Genomic DNA, 19,770 nt, shown 5'->3' on the forward strand with positions numbered 1-19,770 from the left:
GTTCTCTGACGTAAGGATTTTAATTGTCAACTTGACCCACTCCAGAATCACCTTGGGAGTTTAGTGAGGGAATGTCTAAATCAGGTTGACCTGTGGACGTGCCTGGAGATTGTCTTAAGGCAAATGATGTGGAAAGATCCAGCCCACTGTGGCAAGGGAATTGTATCAACACACCTGTGGGGAGTTTATAATTAGGTACAGCAAGACTAGTATTATAATATGCTGTGATAATGTTGTGGACATGGCTGCTCACAAACTATTATAGTTTTATCTTTTCACTTAAGAGTGGTTCTCAACTTGTGGGTCAAACGCCCTTTTCACAGAGGTTGCATATAAGATACCCTGCATATCAGATACTTACACTACAATTCATATAAAGTAGCAATGAAATAATTTTATGGTGGGGGAGTCACCACTGTGGGGCTCAGGCCACACAGCTTCCAATACAGGCAGCAATAAGCTGGCACCACCCAGGAACAGACCATCCAACGGAAATCCCCAACGTTCCAACCATTGTAGATAGATCACCTGCCAACACACACTCATTGCTTTTCATCAGGACTTGATGTGGGAATGATTTCTTATTAATAAAAAAACTGCCTAGGCCCATTTCATAGGCCAACCCTTAGGTAGGCGGAGAAAACAGAACAGGATGCTGGGAGAAAGAAGCTGAGTCAGAGAGTCGCCATGATTGTCCCACTGCAGACAGATGCAGGTTAAGATCATTCCTGGTAAGCCAGCTTGTGGACTACACAGAATAATAGAAATGGGTTAGATCAATATGTAAGAGCTAGCCAATAAGAGGCTGGAACTATTGGGGCCAGGCAGTGATTAAAAGAATACAGTTTCCGTGTAATTATTTCGGGTATAAAGCTAGCCGTGCAGGCGGCAGGGTGCCTGGGACACAGCCCCCTCCGCTCTTATTTCAACAAGGACTCCCCTAGATAAATGTTAGCCAACTAGGGGTCCTGAACCTTAGATATCCCTCACCCCCACTTTTACTACTATAAAAACCCAACCCCAACAGAGCTCGGGGGTCTCCAATCATGCCAATACTTTGGACACACAAGAGTCCGAGTTTACAAACTTGTGTAAGAATAAAGGCTCTTTGCTTTTACATATAGGACTCGGTTTCCTAGTTGGTTTTGGGGGGACTCTGTGAGCTGGCCATGGCACCATAACATGAGAAACTATATTAAAGGGTCACTGCGTGAGGAAGGCTGAGAACCAGACTTAGAGGAAGTGCTGTGTAACTTCTATGATGTATACTAACGTGCTTTGGGGTAAGAGCTCTGTCATATTTCAATATCATGTGATTACTAAGACAGTTACTGTGCAGTTAATGGGTGGTACTACATGCAGTGTGGATATTCAAGCTGAGGATTTGAATTCCATTCAAGGGAAGGACAGAGGAGGTGGGTGTGAGACTTTGCCATGTATAAATGACACTTTTTGTTAACTCAGTGGGATCTAGAATCACCAAAGAGAAAGGCCTGTGTGGGATTTTTCAAGTTTAGGTTAATTAAAATGGGAAGGCCTAATGAAACTGTGGGAGGCCTCATTCCATGGCCTGAGATTCTAGACTGCATAAAAAAAAGATGAAAGTGAGCATTGGTGCGTGTTGCTCACTGCCTCCCAGTTTTGGACACAATGTGACCTGTACCCTCGATTGCTCAGCCAAGACAAACCCTGCCATAAATGATTTGGTGAATTATCTTGTCACAGAGACAAGAAAAGCAGCTACCATAATACATCAAGTAGCTCAGGAAAGCGTTCAACTCAAAACCTATGTGTTTATTTCTGTAACTTTCCATTTGGTATTTCTTGGTCACAACTGATTCCAAGTGATTGAAATCGCAGATAAGGTTCCGGGACTACTTTCCAAGAGGCCATACATACCCTCCCAAACTCAAAACAGTCAAGTTCCAAGTTTCTTTTTTTCATTCTAAGTGCTAGTTCCCAAATGTTATCAATGTCGTTTCTTGTTTTACACATATAGGTCCTGGAATCTGATTCGACTAGTGGAAATCCTCACATTCAGAGTGATGTCTGCGACTGACCCAGGCTAGTGTTCTTGCACTGCTGCTCTCAAGGGCTGTGCACTAGTGGTGAGTGCTGTCCTCTCTGCAAAATACACTCCCCGAAAGTACACCAATAAATCTTTTTTTCTTAACTTTTTCAACTTTGTGTTTTTACCCCTCCCCCAGAACCTGGCAGACCCCCCCCATCTACCTACCCAACTTTTTCTCTTTCAAAAAAAAAAAAAATAGAAAAACGAGAAAACAAAAACACAAAAACAAAATAAAAAAAAAAAAGGAAAAGACAAACTAGAACAAAACATGCCCCAAACAAACAAAAACCCCCAACAAAATAAAACAAAACATCCACAAAAATACCACTAAGTTTTGTGTGTGGGACCCATTGAGAAAACTGAAAACTTATAAGTGGGTATCAATTGCAGAAAACTTCATGGTTAGGGGTGACATCCTGTGCCCGGGACCCCATCTGACTGGAAAGTGGGTAGGCCTTGTGTGTTGCCAGTCTCTGAGTTCATATGTGCACCCGTCCTGTTGCCCGGAAGACACCGTTTCCTGGGAGTCATCCATCACCTCTAGCTCTTAGGATCTTTTTCCTCCCCTTCCATGTAGATCCCTGAGCCTTGATGGGAAGGGTTTGAAAGGACTGAGTTCTCCAAAGCCTCTTACTCGCTGCACATTGGCCAGTTATGGATCTCAGTGTTAATTTCCATCCACTGCAAGAAGTAGCTTCTCTGATGAGGGCTGAGGGAGGTACTGATCTACCGTATGGCATTAGGATTCATTTTATCGATATGTTCCTTTAGCAGAACATTCCCCTGGAGACCATGACCTATCTAGCCTCAGGGTCTTGGCCACTTTAGTAGTGTCAGACCATCTCATGGGGTGGGTTCTTAAATCAAGCAAAGTTGGTTGGTGACTCTTGTAACATTTGTGCCTCACTGAGCCGGTATATCTTGCAGGTAGGTCTCAGGTTGGTAGCTGGGTAATACTGATGATCACCTTTCTCCTCCAATAGTGTGCAGATTACCTTCTAGTACCATGGACGTTAGTGAGGGGTTAGCTTCTAGTTTGCCACCAACTCAACTTCTCCATGTTCGTTGGGCATTATCAGGTTGTGGAGAACAACCAATAGCCTGTGATGTTTGGGGTTTCTATGCAGCTCTTTTAGCCAACAACTCAACAAGATGTAACCTAGCCCATTACTGACACTGGAAGTTTTACTTGGTGGAATAAAAAAAATAAAAGTTGTGGCTTTCTCTCCCCTATTACTTGTTGACTCCATTTAGTGTCATATGTGTATGTATGTATATATATATATATATATATATATGAAGCAAAAAGAGCAGTGGTTCTCAAGCTGTGGGTTGTGACAAAAAATAACCGTGCTGCTTTCTGTTTCTGGTTAGGAATGAGCAGAGGTGGACATCTATGCATACGAGCTTGAGGGGGTGAGCCTGCCTCTGACTGCTCCATCTCCCTCAGAAGTGAACACAGAGGTTTTCAAAGGGTAAAATTAAAGAACAAACATATCTCATTAACAAAGCAGTCAATTCCCTTTATTTTTAAAATTTTATGTACACATATGAATGATCTGTATAATGTACATTCAATATAGAAAGCTTTATATATTTGATAATGTATAGAACATTTCACAATTACACTAATCTCTTACATAACATCTTGACATCCATTTTTACTTTAATTTTTTTGCACAAGCTCCTTATCAGTTTGGTGAAGCCTGTCTACACACCAATGTGCACCGAGCTCTTGGAGAATTAAGGATTGAGGATCTGGTCACAGGTGGAGGGACAGAAACCTAATGTCTGATGATGGAGGAAGATGGCCATGGAGATTCGGTGCAGTGAAGGGAAGTGCCCTTTCTTGGGGACAAGATTTAGCCCAATGTCTGTAGACTGCAGCTTAACTCCACAGTCACAGTAATTAAAAAAAAAAAAAAAGAAAAACGTTATAAAAACTAGGAGGAAAGTTTGTCTTTTTGATTCACAGTCTTGTAAACAGATAAAAAAGAACAAAATGTGCTTACATACACCAAGAAAAAGAAATTCTTGTGTACCCATGGAGGCTGACCCAGAGTGCTTTCTCAAAACGTGGTATGTCAGAATCACTGACTCTTTTCCTAAATAAAAATATATTTATAGAAAAAGGAATAACACTGTCATGAAACCAGGAGAAAGGCAGCAAGAGTCTGTTTCAACATGTTGGCTGGAGGAATGTGGATGCAGCACTGGCCTTTCAGCATTTATTGTCTCTGAGTGTTTCAAGTTTGAAAGCCAAGGTCTCCTGCCTCATGGTCTACGGGAGGCGGAAGGTTAGACATGGCTGATGAGGATGTACCTGCAGTAAGGTAGCCAGCAACTCCAGGTCCTGCAAGAGAGAAAGCAAAGAAGGCATTTTCTACATAAGTCAGGCGAACACAGGGTCCAGTGTGCAGTAAAGCACCGGGAAAGTGAAAATGATATGAGTAACTGCCTACAATGACAGTGACACAGCACTATGTTCATGGCTTGCTTTATTATATGACACAATCAGAAATTCGAAATTCATGCAGTAACACTGGTGTAGAAATAGGGAGTTTCCCCTATTTTCACACCAGGGAAGTTCAATCTTACAAAAAAAAAATTCCAGGATACTTAAGGAGTTATGTTACACGGAAAAATGAGAACAACGAAGGACATCGTCTCCCCACCCATTCAGCCCATCTCAAAGTGATGCAGACTGGACTCTCACAAAAGCAGCTTCTGAGAACATTCCAGTTAGCCTGCGCTCACATGGTACAAGAGGAAGGCTCGAACACCCATCTCACAGTCGGAGAGTGCTCCAAGGAAGACATCATCAGCATTTTAGTCCAGACTCATGTGTTCTGTGACTGTCAGCAGTCCTAGGAGCACATGGCTTTGGCCTCTGGAGCTGACATGGAGCACTGCGGACATCTGTTTATATACCCCAGAAGCATCACACAATGGAACAAGCGCTTGCAAGAGAAACTGGAGTAGCACTGCACAGGGGCAGCGCTTAGTTGAGGAAACATGGCCAATGTGTACACTGGAGGGCTGGGATGGGAAAGGCAGTGCGAGCAGCATGCATTGAGAAAGGGTTTCTCTACCTGCTCCAGAGAGCTACACAGAAGTTAGCAAGCTGCCTGGCAGAGCGGTTCTAAAGCCCACTCCTGAGATGAAGGGGGCTGCTGCCAGTTAGAAGGGAAGGAGAGACACCTGGGGGAAAAAAGAAATGTAAGCAGCAAGGGAGTGGTGAGGAAGTACACACAGCAGGGCAATCAGATGCAGGGTAAGGCAACAGGGCAGATGGTGGACAGGCCGTCATTCACTTCTGTCTCACTTCTCACCGTCCGAGTTCATGGAAATAGCTGTCACACACTGTACATGTGCTGACTCTACCAGAATGAGCTGGGACTAAAGTTAACCAGAGTGCCTGGGCACCTGGAACCATGTACTTTAACACTTACAAAAAGGATTTTCCCTTCTTAGGTCTTTGGGGTCTACTCCATCAACTATCACTTTCTGCTAATCATCAAACCAGGAAGACAACAACCAAACAAATCAGTCCATCAGTGCAGCTCAGAGCCAAGTACCACATTGCTCTCCACTTTAAGCAGAAATACCGTTACCACAGGACTACCAGACAGGTCCAGATGACCAAAACACAAACACTACAGAGGGGTGTGGCTCCTAGCAATTCAGACTGGGGCTGTGATAGTCAGAGTTGTCACCTCACAGATAGGCCTCTGAGCATGCCTGTGGGGGCTGTCTCAGTTATGTTAGCTAAGGTGGAAGACCCGTCCACTGTGAGTGGCATCATTCCCTCCACACATGATCAGGGATCACAGAAAAAGGAGACAGGAGCTGAGTACTAGCGTGCACACATTCATCTCCCTATTGATGGTGGATACGGTGTAACCAGCTGGCTTCAGGCTCCTGCTGCCTTTGACTTCTCCACCATGATGGCTGTGCCTGGAACAGCTAAAATAAACCTCTCCTCCTTTCAGTTGCTTCTGTCAGGGTATTTTATCATGGTGAGAGGAAGAAAGACTAAGACATAAATTCAATTTGATTCATATCAAAGTAGGAGGTTATAAGGCTACTACATATGAAAGCAGGGAACACTGATGTCACTGGGGAATCCTGGGCTAACTCACGAGGGTGATGGGGTGATTGTTATTCTCAGGGCACCAATGTAATGGTTTAGATAAAAGTGGCAGCCAGGTCCCACCACCTGGGGCCTCTGTGGGTCCCAGGTAGGTGGGAGGCGATGGGTGAGAGATGGGATAGCTGCCATGCAGAGAAAGAGAGGGAGAAAAGGGGGGGAGGGAAAAGAGGGGGGAGGGAGGGAAGAATGGAAGAGGGAGTGCACTCAGGTTGGAGGAGGTGGGATATCCACTTCCCTCAGCAGAAGGGGAGGGGTTAGGAGAGGGCAGAGCTTGTCTCTTAAAGGGACAGAGTACCCAGGTGACAGACCAGGCCAGCAAATCATTAACAGTGATGAGACACAGGGACACTTGCTGATCATCATAGTTATACAAATAAAAACTTCACAACTGCACACAACGGCTTCATAAACTTAACTTTACTGCACAGGATATGAGACATTGAGAGACGTGAAGGGCATTCTGAACTGAAAAAAAAAATTGGAACTTCTAGACCAAAATCAAGTTGTGAAGTGATGAGCTTATAATGAAGCCTAATTCTACACCCATCACTTGTCTCCACAGGGAAAGTCAACTGAGTCTCAGCAAGTCTGGGATGCTCACCCACTTTTTGGGCCTCTGAGTTTTGTTAAGAATATATTAGGCTGCCCTGGGCTGAAGAGCTGCCTGCATCTCATAACCAGCCCTGTTTTCTCCAGGGATAAGTGGGGAAGGAGCAGAGGTTCCAGGGCACAGGGGAACATTATCAAAATGTGCTGGACTTCAGAGGAATACAGAATGAACAGGGACCCACTGAGGACACACTTGTCACAGAAAGCTCTTTATCTCTGCAGCCCCTAAAAGCACCGACTCTGCCTCATGCCACTGCTGCATTCTTTTACTATTGATTTCCTAGGTGAAATAACTTGAAAAATTCCTACTACAAAAATGAATTTTAGAGGCTCTGAGCCAATTGGCACCTAGCGGTTCTTGAATCTAGCAAAAAGCCTAAGTAACAGGGCTCAGATGACACACCACTGTGTATCTACTGCACGGGATAACTCTAGCAGAGGCGCTCTTAAACAAACAGTATGCCATGAGAGGATCTTTGGAAATGGGTGGTCCTGTCTTCTTATCAGTCCTAACTAACCCTACTCAGGACTTTCACTTCTTCATCTTGAGCATGTAACCAATTGGCATTTGCTAAGCAGTCGGGAGAAGAAAAATCTACCTTTATCTGCAGCTTTCTTTGAGGTAATACTTTGTCCTCAGAAACTTATTTCCTTGTCTCTTAAACAATATCCACATATAACTGCCAAACACACTCAAACACTTCAGTTAAGAGGGAGGCTGGGTGTGTATTCTCACAGTACCTTAGTCTCCTCGTGAACCAGAGAAAAGCTTGGTACAGTCTGTAGCACATGAAGATTGATTGGGTTTTCACTAAATTCCAATTAAATACAACACACACCAAAAAGCATCTGGCAGCCTGGGCACTAAGGAAGCATTCCCTCAATTGCAGGGAAACTCAGAAGTGGAGCCTCTGTGAAGCACAGGTTCAAAGCCTTTCAAAGGAGTAGAGTAAAATCAGAGAGAAAATCCTCCGAACTAACAGAGAACATTCCAGCCTGAGAAGTGCCAGGAACAGATCTAAGGAAAGTGCCGCTCACAGCCCATCCTGTCCAGTATAGACCTGCTTGGAGGCTTCAGCACAGCATAGAAGTTCCAGCCCTTTCCAAGGGAGGGATGGGATGTTTCACCATTGCTACTTGGCTGCACCTGTCCAGACATCTGCCAATGCCACACTGTTTGTTAGAGGTCTCATTCATCCCAGGGACGCAGATGGAAGAAAAGACGCAGACAAGCCGCATCTTCCTTCCTGCACACCCTCCGCACTTCAGTATCATACTAGGAGCAGAGGTGCTGGTGAGCACAGTAATTAGGGACCTGGGAAGGGTGAAGCCAATTGGAACTCCAGGTCTCTAAGAGAAACTGCCATGTGATCTCATCACGGAGTCCCCGCTAGAGCAGTGGTGTCAGGAACACCTTGGAGCTTTTACTTGACCTTGATGGAAGTTGGGTACACGGGGAACAGAAGCATCACGTGAAGTTGGGTACACGGTGACAGAAGCATCACGTGAAGTTGGGTACACGGGGGACAGAAGCATCACGTGAAGTTGGGTACACGGGGACAGAAGCAGCACGTGAAGTTGGGTACACGGGGACAGAAGCAGCACGTGAAGTTGGGGACACGGGGACAGAAGCAGCACGTGAAGCTACTGAAGAGCTGCTCCTGACCTGCACAGCACCAGTTCTGCATTCTTTGCTATAACAACTAAGCCCCATTCTTCAACTGTGCTGTACTTATATCAAAAATAATGCATAAAAATATGGCCTGTCAAGCTGGAGGGGTGGCTCAGAGGTCAAGAGCACTGGCTGCTCTTCCAGAGGTCCTGAGTTCAATTCTTAGCACCTGCATGGTGGCTCACAACCATCCATAATGAGATTTGGTGCCCTCTTCTGGCCTGCAGGCATACATGCCAGTAGAACACTGTATACACAATAAATAAATCTAAAAGAAAGAAAGAAAGAAAGGAAGGAAGGAAGGAAGGAAGGAAGGAAGGAAGGAAGAAAGAAAGAAAGAAAGAAAGAAGAAAGAAAGAAGGAAAGAAAGTGTGGCCCGTCACCTTTCAGAAACACTGAGGAGGCTTTTGGTGGGCACAAATACACTCCTATATAGACAGTTTTACCTGAGAGAGGGAGGTGTGAGTAGACCAAAACCACATTCTACCTCTCTCCACAGAAAACAGGAGGACACAAGTGAGGCCCACAGCAGAGTCAGAAGCAGACAGATTCAGTAGTATGAGCAGTGACTGGTACTACAGTGACACAGGAGCCACAGGAAGGGGAAGCAGAAGTGTCATGAGCAAGCTGAAAACTGAAAGCAGGGAAGCTGTTCTCTGAATCCTTTGGATTTGAAAATTTGAGAATCAAGTAGGTATGATTCTTACAGCCTTCTCTGAGAGCAATCAGGGCTATTAAAACAATGGCTCTGTCTGTCTGGGGACTACTGGCTGTTAACATTGTTCTCTTTATCTCCGTCTGCTCTGCTAGAAGATCATGTGGGGCTGCTATCTATTCACATGCTACCATTTCAGGCAGGCACCAAGAGTGGTCTCCTATTCACAAGGCTAAATCCACAGTGAAGATCTTTAGAAGAGGTGGAGTGCCTTGCCTTTCATAAAGCAACTGAAGCTGCCACTTCTCAGACCAAAGCCATGATCTTAAATTACCATGCAGCTGTGTGTCAAATGAGCACGTCCTGAGCATCGTGTAATGTCTTCTGAGCCCTTGGCAGTCTTATTTCTATCAGCACTGGCATATTTTCTCCATGGGAAAGATACTTAGCAAAACTATACTGCAAACTTTTAAGAAAAAACAATTATTTCTATGAAGTCTCACTTTGTTGAGACAGAAAGGGCACTAGGCTACCTGGTTTCTGACACATTCTTTTCCCACATTCAAGGTAAACACTGCACAGACATACTGCACATCTAAGCTAGCTGCTGCTAACATACCAGATAAAAACTAGGCTACGTGCAGCTTTTGTCATAAACATCCAACACCACACACCACACGCTGTTCAAGATTGAAACAGATGCTTATGACATGCTCACAGCACCCCCCCCCCCCCCAAATGGTAGCCAGATGCCTAAGTGATGAGAGGAATGCTACTTTAAGTCTGGTCAGGGCAGGAAGAGGGCCTGCCAGGCAGGCACCTTTGGGTCTGACTTACCTGTGAGGTATCCTGCTGTTTGAGAGTCAGAAATGAATAAATCATGTTTCTGGTCTTTGAAGGCACTCCAGACTGAAGAGCGGGAGAGGATTTCATTCACCTGGGGAAGTAAAGCAACCCCTACTTAGCATGACTATGTAAAGGATTAGTCGTGGGAAGACTGAACCAGGAAGGAAAAACAACTTCTGAAGTCAGAAGGCCACTGTTCCCGGGCACTGTGCTGGGCATGCCTCACGGAACCAGACCTAGGAAGGGTTGGGGAAGATGCTGGAAACTGAAGTTACAACTTTAAATCAGCCTTTCAAAGGATGTGCTGTGTCTTGTGAGCAGATCATGAACAACACACACACATAAGAAACTAAGTGAACAGACAAAACATCAGAGTATCACATGTAAAATGGGCAAACATTTTTACAACAGAACTACTGTGTCCATGTGTACTAGACTGGAAGATGAAAATGTACAGAAAATAGTAACTTAAGAGGTGCAGACCTGGAAGACACAATTCAGAGAATCCTGAGTCTCTAAGTCAGATGGAAAGCTCACAGTTAGTTGTGTGTGCTGAAGCAGAGCTCTTCATGGAGCAGGATGGGCCCCATTCCAGCCTGGGCAGCAGCAGTAGTGAATGAGGAGTTGAGCCGGGATGGAAGAGCTCTGGTTTTAGGTGTTATTCTTTCCCCCATTCTTTGGGAGTAGAGGGTGGGTACCAGGGCCACTTGGCTAATTTCATTCCTAGAAATGCTAATGAAGGTGGAGGGGACGGTCCACAGGGAAGGCACACGGAGTATCTGCCAGCCGTTCAGAACACCCAGAGGCATACCAGTAAATGACTGCAGCAACGTATGAGACTTGTCTTCTTTAGCAGTGTTTTAAATGATTCAAATACTGAGAGAAAGTCAGTGGCATCAAAAATGTTTCTTTTCTTGAAACACAGAAGCCTAATTTCACTATAGGAAAGTTTAATAAAGTATATTTAGGCACAAAATTAACATTTGCACACAGAAATGAATGACCCAAACCACCACTGAACAGTGAATGGACAAACTGTAGCAATTATACACACAATGGAAAATTTAAACATACAAAGAAATGAAAACATTTAATACACCCACAACATGGGTCAATCTCAATGCAAAAACGAAATACATGTAACACACAGACCCACATGTCGGAAACAGAGTGGTGGCTGTATGGCTGGGACTGTGGGAGAGAGTAAATTACCAGCCACAGGGGTAATGTGCTCAGGAGCTAGGCAGGGTGAGATTATCACAGTGGTGCTAAGGTGAGAAAGGCCAGTTCATTGTTTACTATAGTTAACTTCATGTTCTGTTTGATGGTTAGCATTGTCAACTCGAAAGACTAGCAGCTTTCAACCACTGGGAAACACACACTTCTCATGGTCCTAGGAACGGAGACGCTGCTGAGGAGCAAAACTACCATTATGAAGCAGCAACAAGAATAAATTTAAGGGCTAGGGGTTCCTAAGACCATCAGAAATGTGTGTTTTCTGATGATTATGATCCCTTTGAGGACCACTGACCTAGACTAACCGTGTTATGACTGAGGGGCACTGTCTAAACTGCCTGAATTGAGGCAGGAAGATCTGCTCTGAGCATGCGGATTGCAGACCTCTAGAAATGGCTTGCAGGAGGAATCTGGAAGAGTTTGGAGGTTTGGTCTAGAAAACCCTTCATTTCTGAAAAGAGAGCATAATGGGATATTCTGGCAGGAGACTGGAAGACAAGAAATTAGGTATAGTTGGTGCCTGGCTCTTGAGCTTTCTGGGGGAGAACAAGGACTCTCTCAGGACTGGGCTAGAGGGCATCTGTGTGAATTTGGCCCAATTCTGTCCATATACTCTGAACTTAGGTGAAGTGTACTTTAGTTTAAAGATAACAGACTAATTTGTATGGCACAGAAAACTCCAAAGCCAGGAGAACATTCAGGCTGATGCTAAAGAAGTTAGCACCACTGAACAGAAATTTCCCATGCTGTACTGGGACAACACTCTCCCCTCAGAGGTCTATCCTGTGAAGAACCAGAACCATTCAGAAGAAGGGAACCTATACTAAAGAGGGTTCCTGTTCCTTAAAAACACCTGTCTGGAAGTGTTTCCTCAGGGTCAAAACAGAGACCGATACAGCTATGTTCCTGGGGGTGGGACCCTCCTGAGCTGGTGGCAGAACCTGGGAACCTCATCTACATAGTACTGGTTTTTAACACACGAAAGAGACAAGATTTATGAAAGCCACAGGGCACCTGAAGCCAGACAAGATCCTTAGGTGGGAGTCCTTGCAGAGTCCCTGGGAGCCTATGAGAGCAGAATCTAAGCCGCAGTGGAGCTCCTGGACCCATGCGAAAGCTGTAGGTATAGAGGGTGGGGCTACACAAGCTCTCTGAAGCGCAGCACATCATACGACAAAGCCTCAGAGGCTGCAACAGAGCTGAGCTTTAGTACTCGTTATGCTAGAAATGTTACCTTGCTTTGGCCTGATTGCTCTCTTTTGTGACTTACCATGTAACTTGTTTCTACTTTTATAGAAACACACAGGGAGAGCCTTTAGAATTTTCAAGTGTTAAAACTGTTGATGACCATGGGACTTTAAAAAGTTGGACTGAGTGTGTTTCATGTAATAACATGATCATGAATCTCCAAGGATAAATGGTGGATGGTTATGGCTTAAAAAATGATGTGTCTGCATGGCAAGTTGGCAAGGGCTGGAGTTTAAATGGTTGGTGTCAACTGTCGACTTGACAGAATCAAGAACGAGTTGGAGATGGGCTCCTGGGCATGCCTGTGGAAAACTGCCTTGAATGCCTTAATTGCTGTAGGAACACCTGTTCATCGGGTGTGGCGCCATCCCCTAGTGGGACCCTGGACACCAAGGGGAAAAGGTCATTGAGCAGCAGCAGATAGTTCTCACTCTGTGCTTTGACTGTGAATGTGGTGTGCCCAGCTGCTTTAAGCTCATGCCACCCAGATTCTCAGCCACGATGGACCTAGTCTGTGTTAGCCAGAATACTCCACTCCTGCCACCCGGACTTCCTGACCAAGACGCACCTTGAACTGTGAGCCAGAGTAGTTTGTCACAAAAACAAGAAAAGAAACTAACTCGCTACACAGATGTCACTTCAATAAAGAAAACAGGTGGCCAGGTGGTGGTGGTGCACGCCTTTAATCCCAGCACTTGGGAGGCAGAGGCAGGAGGATCTCAGCGAGTTCGAGGCCAGCCTGGTATACAGAGTGAGTTCCAGGATAGTCAGCACTGTTACACAGATAAAGCCTGTTTTGAAACCGCCCCCCCCCCCAAAAAAAAACCCAAACCAAACCAAAACGCTTTAGAAGCAACAAAAACGGGGGCTGGAGAGATGCTCAGTGGATAAGGTGCCTTCTGCTGAGCCTGCCAACCTGAATTCAATCTTCAGGACCTATATAGTGTAAGGAGAGAATAGACTCCAGCAAATTATCAAAAGACCTCCACACATGAGTTTTGGCATGTATGTACTTATGCATACATGTGCACGTGTGCGTGCACGCACACGCATACACACACACACACACATGCACACACACCCCTTGTTAAAATGAAATAAATTAAAAGCTAAGATGAAAAGTAGATCCTTAAGAGGTCTGAAATCAGTGTATGTGCACTTGAAACACATTATTGTGCAACCACTCTGCAAAGGGAAAAGAAGCTAGCACTTTTCAAGCACTAATATAATTTAAAATAATGTTCAGATCTTTTCGATGATATCTGATTCTACAATAAGTGTTTCAAATTCATCTACACTTAGACTTTTAGTGGTTTTCTTGAAATAGAGAACATACTGTTACTACACAGAAAAAGAACCCCCCTGCATGCATGTTGGACACAAGCCTATGCTTTTTCTGCAGTTGTGAAGCAGTTATGTGAACACTGGCCACAGTGGTTTGAGGACTCAAATACAGGTTCCCAGATCATCCACAGCCAAGACCATGACTTTGAACATACTTCTTAGTAGGGAACACAAGGGTGCTTCTTACAGACTCACCTGTTCTCCGTACTGCAGACTTCGAGTCATTGCCTTGAGAGCTTTAACAATCTGGGCCTTAGTAGCGGCAGGACTGTCTATGTTTTCAAGGCCTATGCCTTCAAGCAACTTTAAGAGGTATGGGACCAACTCTGCTTTCAGAGCCTGGAATAAAGCACAATGAAGATGTTATACACCAGCTACTGAAGATGTAATTTCACCACTAGGATCTTATCTACAGTAAGTAAGACAACCTGTTCTCAGCATTTCAATGCAGATGCAGATTTTTATTTTAGTATCAAACGGAAACAACATTCTTATATAAATTGATTTTGATTCAGTTCTACCAAACTTTCTAAATGTTATGCATCAATTATGTAATCTTCCTAACACTGAATGAAGATACAATTATTATTTCAGATAAGAAAATCAGTGCCTAAGGGAAAAGAAACAAGTGTACACCACAGAGCTGGGCATAATGGAACCTGCATCTGGACCCAGGAGGGACAGAACCAAGCTCTGAGCCACTGTGGCTAAAGGGGTCACTCTAACAGGCAGCAGCCTTGAAGGACTTGGCTGCCTTTTGTATCTTCCTCCAGCACTGCTCTCTACAGTCATCACTTAGTTAGCACCCTGAAAGAGCTGAATAACATGCTATCACTCCCACAGACTCCAAAGGTGTATACACCCTGTCCACCTAATGACTTAGTGAGATGAACTTCAGATGAGCCCCCAGCAGTAGATTCACAACCTCCTCTCTACCCACTCTGCACCTCTGTTTACTGAGGGTGGTGGGCTGGGTGAAGAAGAAGCTGAAGGGAGAGGTCAGGAGAACCAGATGCCCAGGTACAGGTGTAGGGTTGTCTTCAGTTTATAGACAGCCAGATGTCACTTTGTCATCTAGCAAGATTTGCCACCAAAGACTTTGAAGATGAAAGGTAACTGAGTTTTCGATTATTTTTATATTTTTTATGGGATACAAAGTAATGTGATGGTGTATCTGATGGCTTAAAAGAAAATGGGAGTGGCACTATTTGGAGGTGTGGCTTTGCTGGAGTAGGTGTGGCCTTGTCAAAGGAAGTGTTAACCATGGGGGTGGGCTTTTAAGTCTCTTATGCACAGCGTGATACAGTTCACTTCCTGTTGCTGTGAATCAAGATGTAGGACTCTCAGTTCCTTCTCCAGCACTGTGTCTGCCTGCACACCACCCACCATGATAAAAACAGATTAAACCCCTGAACTGTAAGCTAGCCCCAATTTAAATGTTTTCCTTTATAAGAGTTGCTATGGTTACAGTGTCTCTCCACAACAATAAAAACACTAAGACTATGTAAAATATCAAGCTAATGAACAAAATTACGGCTTCAAGTATCTTTTATAATGAGGGCATTTAAATTTATTCTTATATGTGCACACAGCTGCAGTCACCACAGCTGCAGTCACCACAGTGCAACAGACCCACAAACTAAAGCCTTCCACCCATTTCCCACCCTGGCCTCTGGTAACAGTCTTTGTTTCCAGAAGCATGGCCACAAAGGTGAGATTACGTGGTATTTAAACCCAGAACAAGAAAACTCACTTTTGCCTGAGTTTACTTTTTTCTTTCAGTGTCTGTGTACACCAATATCTACCAAGTCTGATTTCTACCAGGTGAGTGGTCTCTATGAGAAGAATAAAATCTCACATGACTCAAAAAATACTAGAAATGAACAGAGCCCAAAGTAACTTTTACAAAGAAGCTAAGGATGACTGCAGAGAGGGGGAGGGGAGAGTGGAGAGGAGGGGAAGGGAGGGGAGGGGAGAGTGGAGAGGAGGGGAAGGGAGGGGAGGGGACAGAAAAGCTGGTGAGACTTTAACTTCAGGACACTCACAAAGACTAAGACCACAGCCACAGAGCACCTGTCTGGCCTGTCTGCTTTCTTGAAACAGTGCTCATGGAGAGTCACTTACCTGTGCCACTAATTCATTCTGTTCTTTTTGGAACATTCGATTAATTGCTTCACAGGCCAGACCAATAGTATCCGCTCGCTTTTTCATTCCATTCATCAGTGGGCCAATGGTCTCCAAAGATGCCATGGCTCGAACACACAGCTGAGAGCCCCAAAACAAGGACAGTTGTAGAGCAGAATGTTATACACAGTAAGGTAAGTTCTACAGTAAGAAGATGCAATTTAAAACCCACTTTTCTGTTTAAGAGAGAATAAGTTCCATCTCTACTGATCACCGAAACTGATAGATAAAGGCACAAGGAGACAGGGACTGACACCCAAGTGTCGTCAAGTGGACACAGATAAAACTCTGGAGTTCTGGGCTCCTGAGGATTTATTAATACCTCATTGTCAGACAAGGCGTGAACAACACGAATAGCACTCTTGGGGATGGCATTATTCCTGTGATTCATCGCCTGGAGAACTTTGGGAAGATGTCCCAACGGTGGGACTTGATCTGCCAGCTGAGGCTGTGCACTGAAGAGACAAACCGTGGCCATTGTCAGGGTTTCCAGAGTCTCTCCCTGGGAAGAACAAATAAAATACCAGGCCAAATAAACCACAAAGCACTTAAAAAACTCTTAACTAAACTTAAAACATTTGTTCAAAACTAGAGATTCAAGTTGACACCTAGATCTAATTCGCACACCCCAACAGAGCAGCAAACTTTCTTTTTCTTTGATAAAAGGCACAAACCTAAGGACCTGAGAATGTGCCATCACATACTTCACTGGGCCAGGTACACTGTGTTTTTATGGCAGAGGTAAAAGATAATACCTAAATGACTATATGACAATTTAAGGCAGGGTTACACACATGCTACTGTGAGTCAGCCGTAGGAATCCAAAGGAATTCAGGAGTTGTTAGCTGATGTTTCTCCCAGTTCTAGGAAAAGTCCTATTATAGGCCAACAATACCTTACTCAAAATGTTTCAATCCAGAGGTGTCTCAGATCTAAGAATATTTACACAGACATTCCTACCTGACTTTGGGCATAACTGTGATATTTAAGGGTTCTGATTTTAGAGCACCTAAGACTTTCTATTTGCTGAAATGTTTAACCTCTATTTAATATATCTGATGACCATTATGGTCTTCATATAGATGATCATGGCTTGCAAACACACACGCACAAACACACACGCACCCCCAATACACTCAAGCATGCATGCACGCGCGCGCGCACACACACACACACACACACACACACACACACACACACACTCAACATGCACATCTGAATTCAAAGGCAGCTGCTATTCTGAGATTTTGTTTTCATGCAGTACAGGAGCTCAAACTCTGAGCCATGCACATGTTAGGTAAAGCCCTAGCCCTGGATCCAACCCGGTCAGTGAGAACATGGTTTTGAGGGAAAAGTTACTGGTATATTCAGCAAACTCTTTCAAGTGTTTTGTTGATGACTGATACTTACATGTGGATTGTTCTTTTCCAGGAGCTCAGTTAATTTTTCTAACAATGCAATAAGAAATTCTCTGGGTTTTCTTAGCACCCAAGCTGGCTGTGCAATAAAGATTCTCAAGAACACTCCTCCAACAGCGAGTTCACCTTCTGCTTCTCCAAACAGCACAGCAAAATCTTCAGGCAACTTTAGAGAAAGGAGAAGGAATCATGGGTGAGTCATCTTACATCATCATTCCTCTGCGAAGCCAGAAACGTAAGACAATTAATGAAATCTGCACACAATAAACTAGTATAAAGATAGTCATTAGTTACAACTGTTTTAAACACAATAAAATTATAATAATTGACATTTCCTCTTAATGGAGCCTACAAAAGAAGTCGCTATCATTTAGTTCTAGTGTAAGCATTAAAACTTTTACATCTGTTTGAAGCCTGGCCTTCCGTGGTCATGTCCAACATGTCTTAACAATGGAGTAATCAACAGCTAAAGGCTGACAAACTGATTTAACATGAATTAAAAACAAAAACAAACCAACAACAAAAATACAAAACAAAAAGCCTTATGAAGCAAAAGTGTAGTTTACCTTCCAGTTCACATCAGGGTTATCCCGTTGGTTTTTAAAGTGCCTTGGGGAGGGGGGGTAAGAACATTAAAGTTTAGTCAAATTAACCTTCAGAACAAGTGTTGGAAAGGGGACAGACAGAGCAGGACCACGCCCATCTCTGGGAGTCCATCTTTACTTACTCTAGCATCATCTCTCTCACAGTTGTAGACACCTTGTCCCTGGAACTGTCATTCCAGATCAGCTCTGGATTTTCATGAGTCCCCTCAAATATATGCACAGCAGCTTCAGGGTTGTCTCTCATGGCATCCATGAACACACTGGGCAGAAATTTCATTAATGTGATTCGAACCTAGGGGAGAAAGTTCAGAGTTTGAAGGGCCACTGGAAACATCAATATTTGACACGTTCTTCCAAGTTTCCTAAGACAGAACAGCAGTGCAATCTGTGCTATGAGTGAGACCTAATCACAGTTCCCTAAAAGACCTGGAAAAGCAGAAGAGATAAATCTGGATTAATGAGAAAGTAATCTTATAAGTCCATGACCTGCCATACTTTTTATACCTAGTTTTTTCTCTGCTCCCTCTAGTTAAGAAACCTGAAAGAACTCTAGCTGGGTGTGGTACCTCATGCTTGCCATTCCAGCACTCAGGAGGCTGAGGCCAAAGGACTGGCAGTAGTTCAAGGCGTAGGGAGTTCAGGCCAGCCTGGACTAGTGTGAGACACTGTCTCAAAACAGAAAGACCAACCAACCAACCATTCAACCAACAGATCCACCCAAGAAAAAAATTCAGAAGTCCTTGTGTGAAGTTTCCAGAACGCTTTGAACAGGTTCTTAATGTGCAGTACAACCCTCGGTTGGCCTGTTCCCCATCCCTCTGCCTTTATACTCCCACAAACTAACTTTTCCACAGTGCATCTCTATGCCCAACAAGTAATCTAAGTGCATTTGTTTTGCTCCATCATATTTTAGGGCACACTGTGTTTGTCAAAAAAGAACTTTAATGGTAGTTTTGAAACACAGGGGTTGGCGTCAGCTCAGAGGAAGCTATGGGTTCATTCCCAAGCATAAACCCCACCCAAGACACACCACACACATGAAGATCCAGTGCATAAAACATCTGAAAATTAGAGGGAGGCACAAGGGCAAAGGGGAAATGAGGGCTGGGAAGACACATTTTCCTTCCATGTCAAACTGCTCAAATCTTGTCTTGTGGAAACTTCATTTGCTAGGTATTTTCTTGACTCCTGACACAGAGATGCTTATTCTATGACCATACATGAAGTCAGTAGACACACAGTCACACACATACATGCACACACAAATGCCAAAAGTTCTGTACAACTATTGGTCATAGATTGAGCTTTAACTTCTAACAGCAATGAACTAAAGCAATGACAGTTACATGCCAGGACACTCCCCAAATGACTAATGCCAGCCCATTCACGGTCAGCCAGCCATCTAGAGTGAAGGAAGCAATGGTGCCGAGGTCCCACAGGAGGCTATTTCTTACTCAGTAAATGCAGTGAACAGACCCTCCCAGGCTTAGGCTTACTTCTGTTTATACCTGAGTGCAGAAACATCATGCCACAAGCTATTCCCTTCTAAAAGTGGCTGAGCTCACTGCTCTTCCTGGCCATCAGTCTCCTGAGGGTAAGAACCCTTCTTTTCTGTCAGACTACCACACTGTGCCCCACCCCCAACAGCACATTCTTTTTTTTTTTTTTTGGTTTTTCGAGACAGGGTTTCTCTGTGGTTTGTAGTTTTGGAGCCTGTCCTGGAACTAGC

General features: G+C 44.2%; 1 protein-coding gene across 4 annotated transcripts in view; it reads right to left on the reverse strand.

Moving 5' to 3' along the window:
* Positions 1 to 3,573: 3,573 nt before the first annotated feature.
* The window catches only part of Dnajc13 (DnaJ heat shock protein family (Hsp40) member C13), a 119,148-nt gene continuing 102,951 nt past the window's right edge, over positions 3,574 to 19,770 (reverse strand). For 3 of the 4 annotated variants that reach the window (XM_005368462.2, XM_026789931.1, XM_026789932.1), the window contains 8 exons: positions 18,164 to 18,333; positions 18,003 to 18,045; positions 17,429 to 17,602; positions 16,341 to 16,520; positions 15,959 to 16,099; positions 14,030 to 14,173; positions 9,998 to 10,097; positions 3,574 to 4,424 (listed from right to left, as the gene is read on the reverse strand). In XM_005368462.2, coding sequence (XP_005368519.1) covers positions 4,318 to 4,424; positions 9,998 to 10,097; positions 14,030 to 14,173; positions 15,959 to 16,099; positions 16,341 to 16,520; positions 17,429 to 17,602; positions 18,003 to 18,045; positions 18,164 to 18,333 — 1,059 coding nt within the window. In that variant the 3' untranslated portion in view covers positions 3,574 to 4,317. Of the gene's footprint in view, positions 4,425 to 5,163; positions 5,273 to 9,997; positions 10,098 to 14,029; positions 14,174 to 15,958; positions 16,100 to 16,340; positions 16,521 to 17,428; positions 17,603 to 18,002; positions 18,046 to 18,163; positions 18,334 to 19,770 lie in introns of all 4 variants that reach the window. The other variant, XR_003378863.1, reaches the window with a different exon arrangement.

This window comes from Microtus ochrogaster, unplaced genomic scaffold, assembly GCF_000317375.1.
Source record: "Microtus ochrogaster isolate Prairie Vole_2 unplaced genomic scaffold, MicOch1.0 UNK33, whole genome shotgun sequence".
Lineage (NCBI taxonomy): Eukaryota > Metazoa > Chordata > Mammalia > Rodentia > Cricetidae > Microtus > Microtus ochrogaster.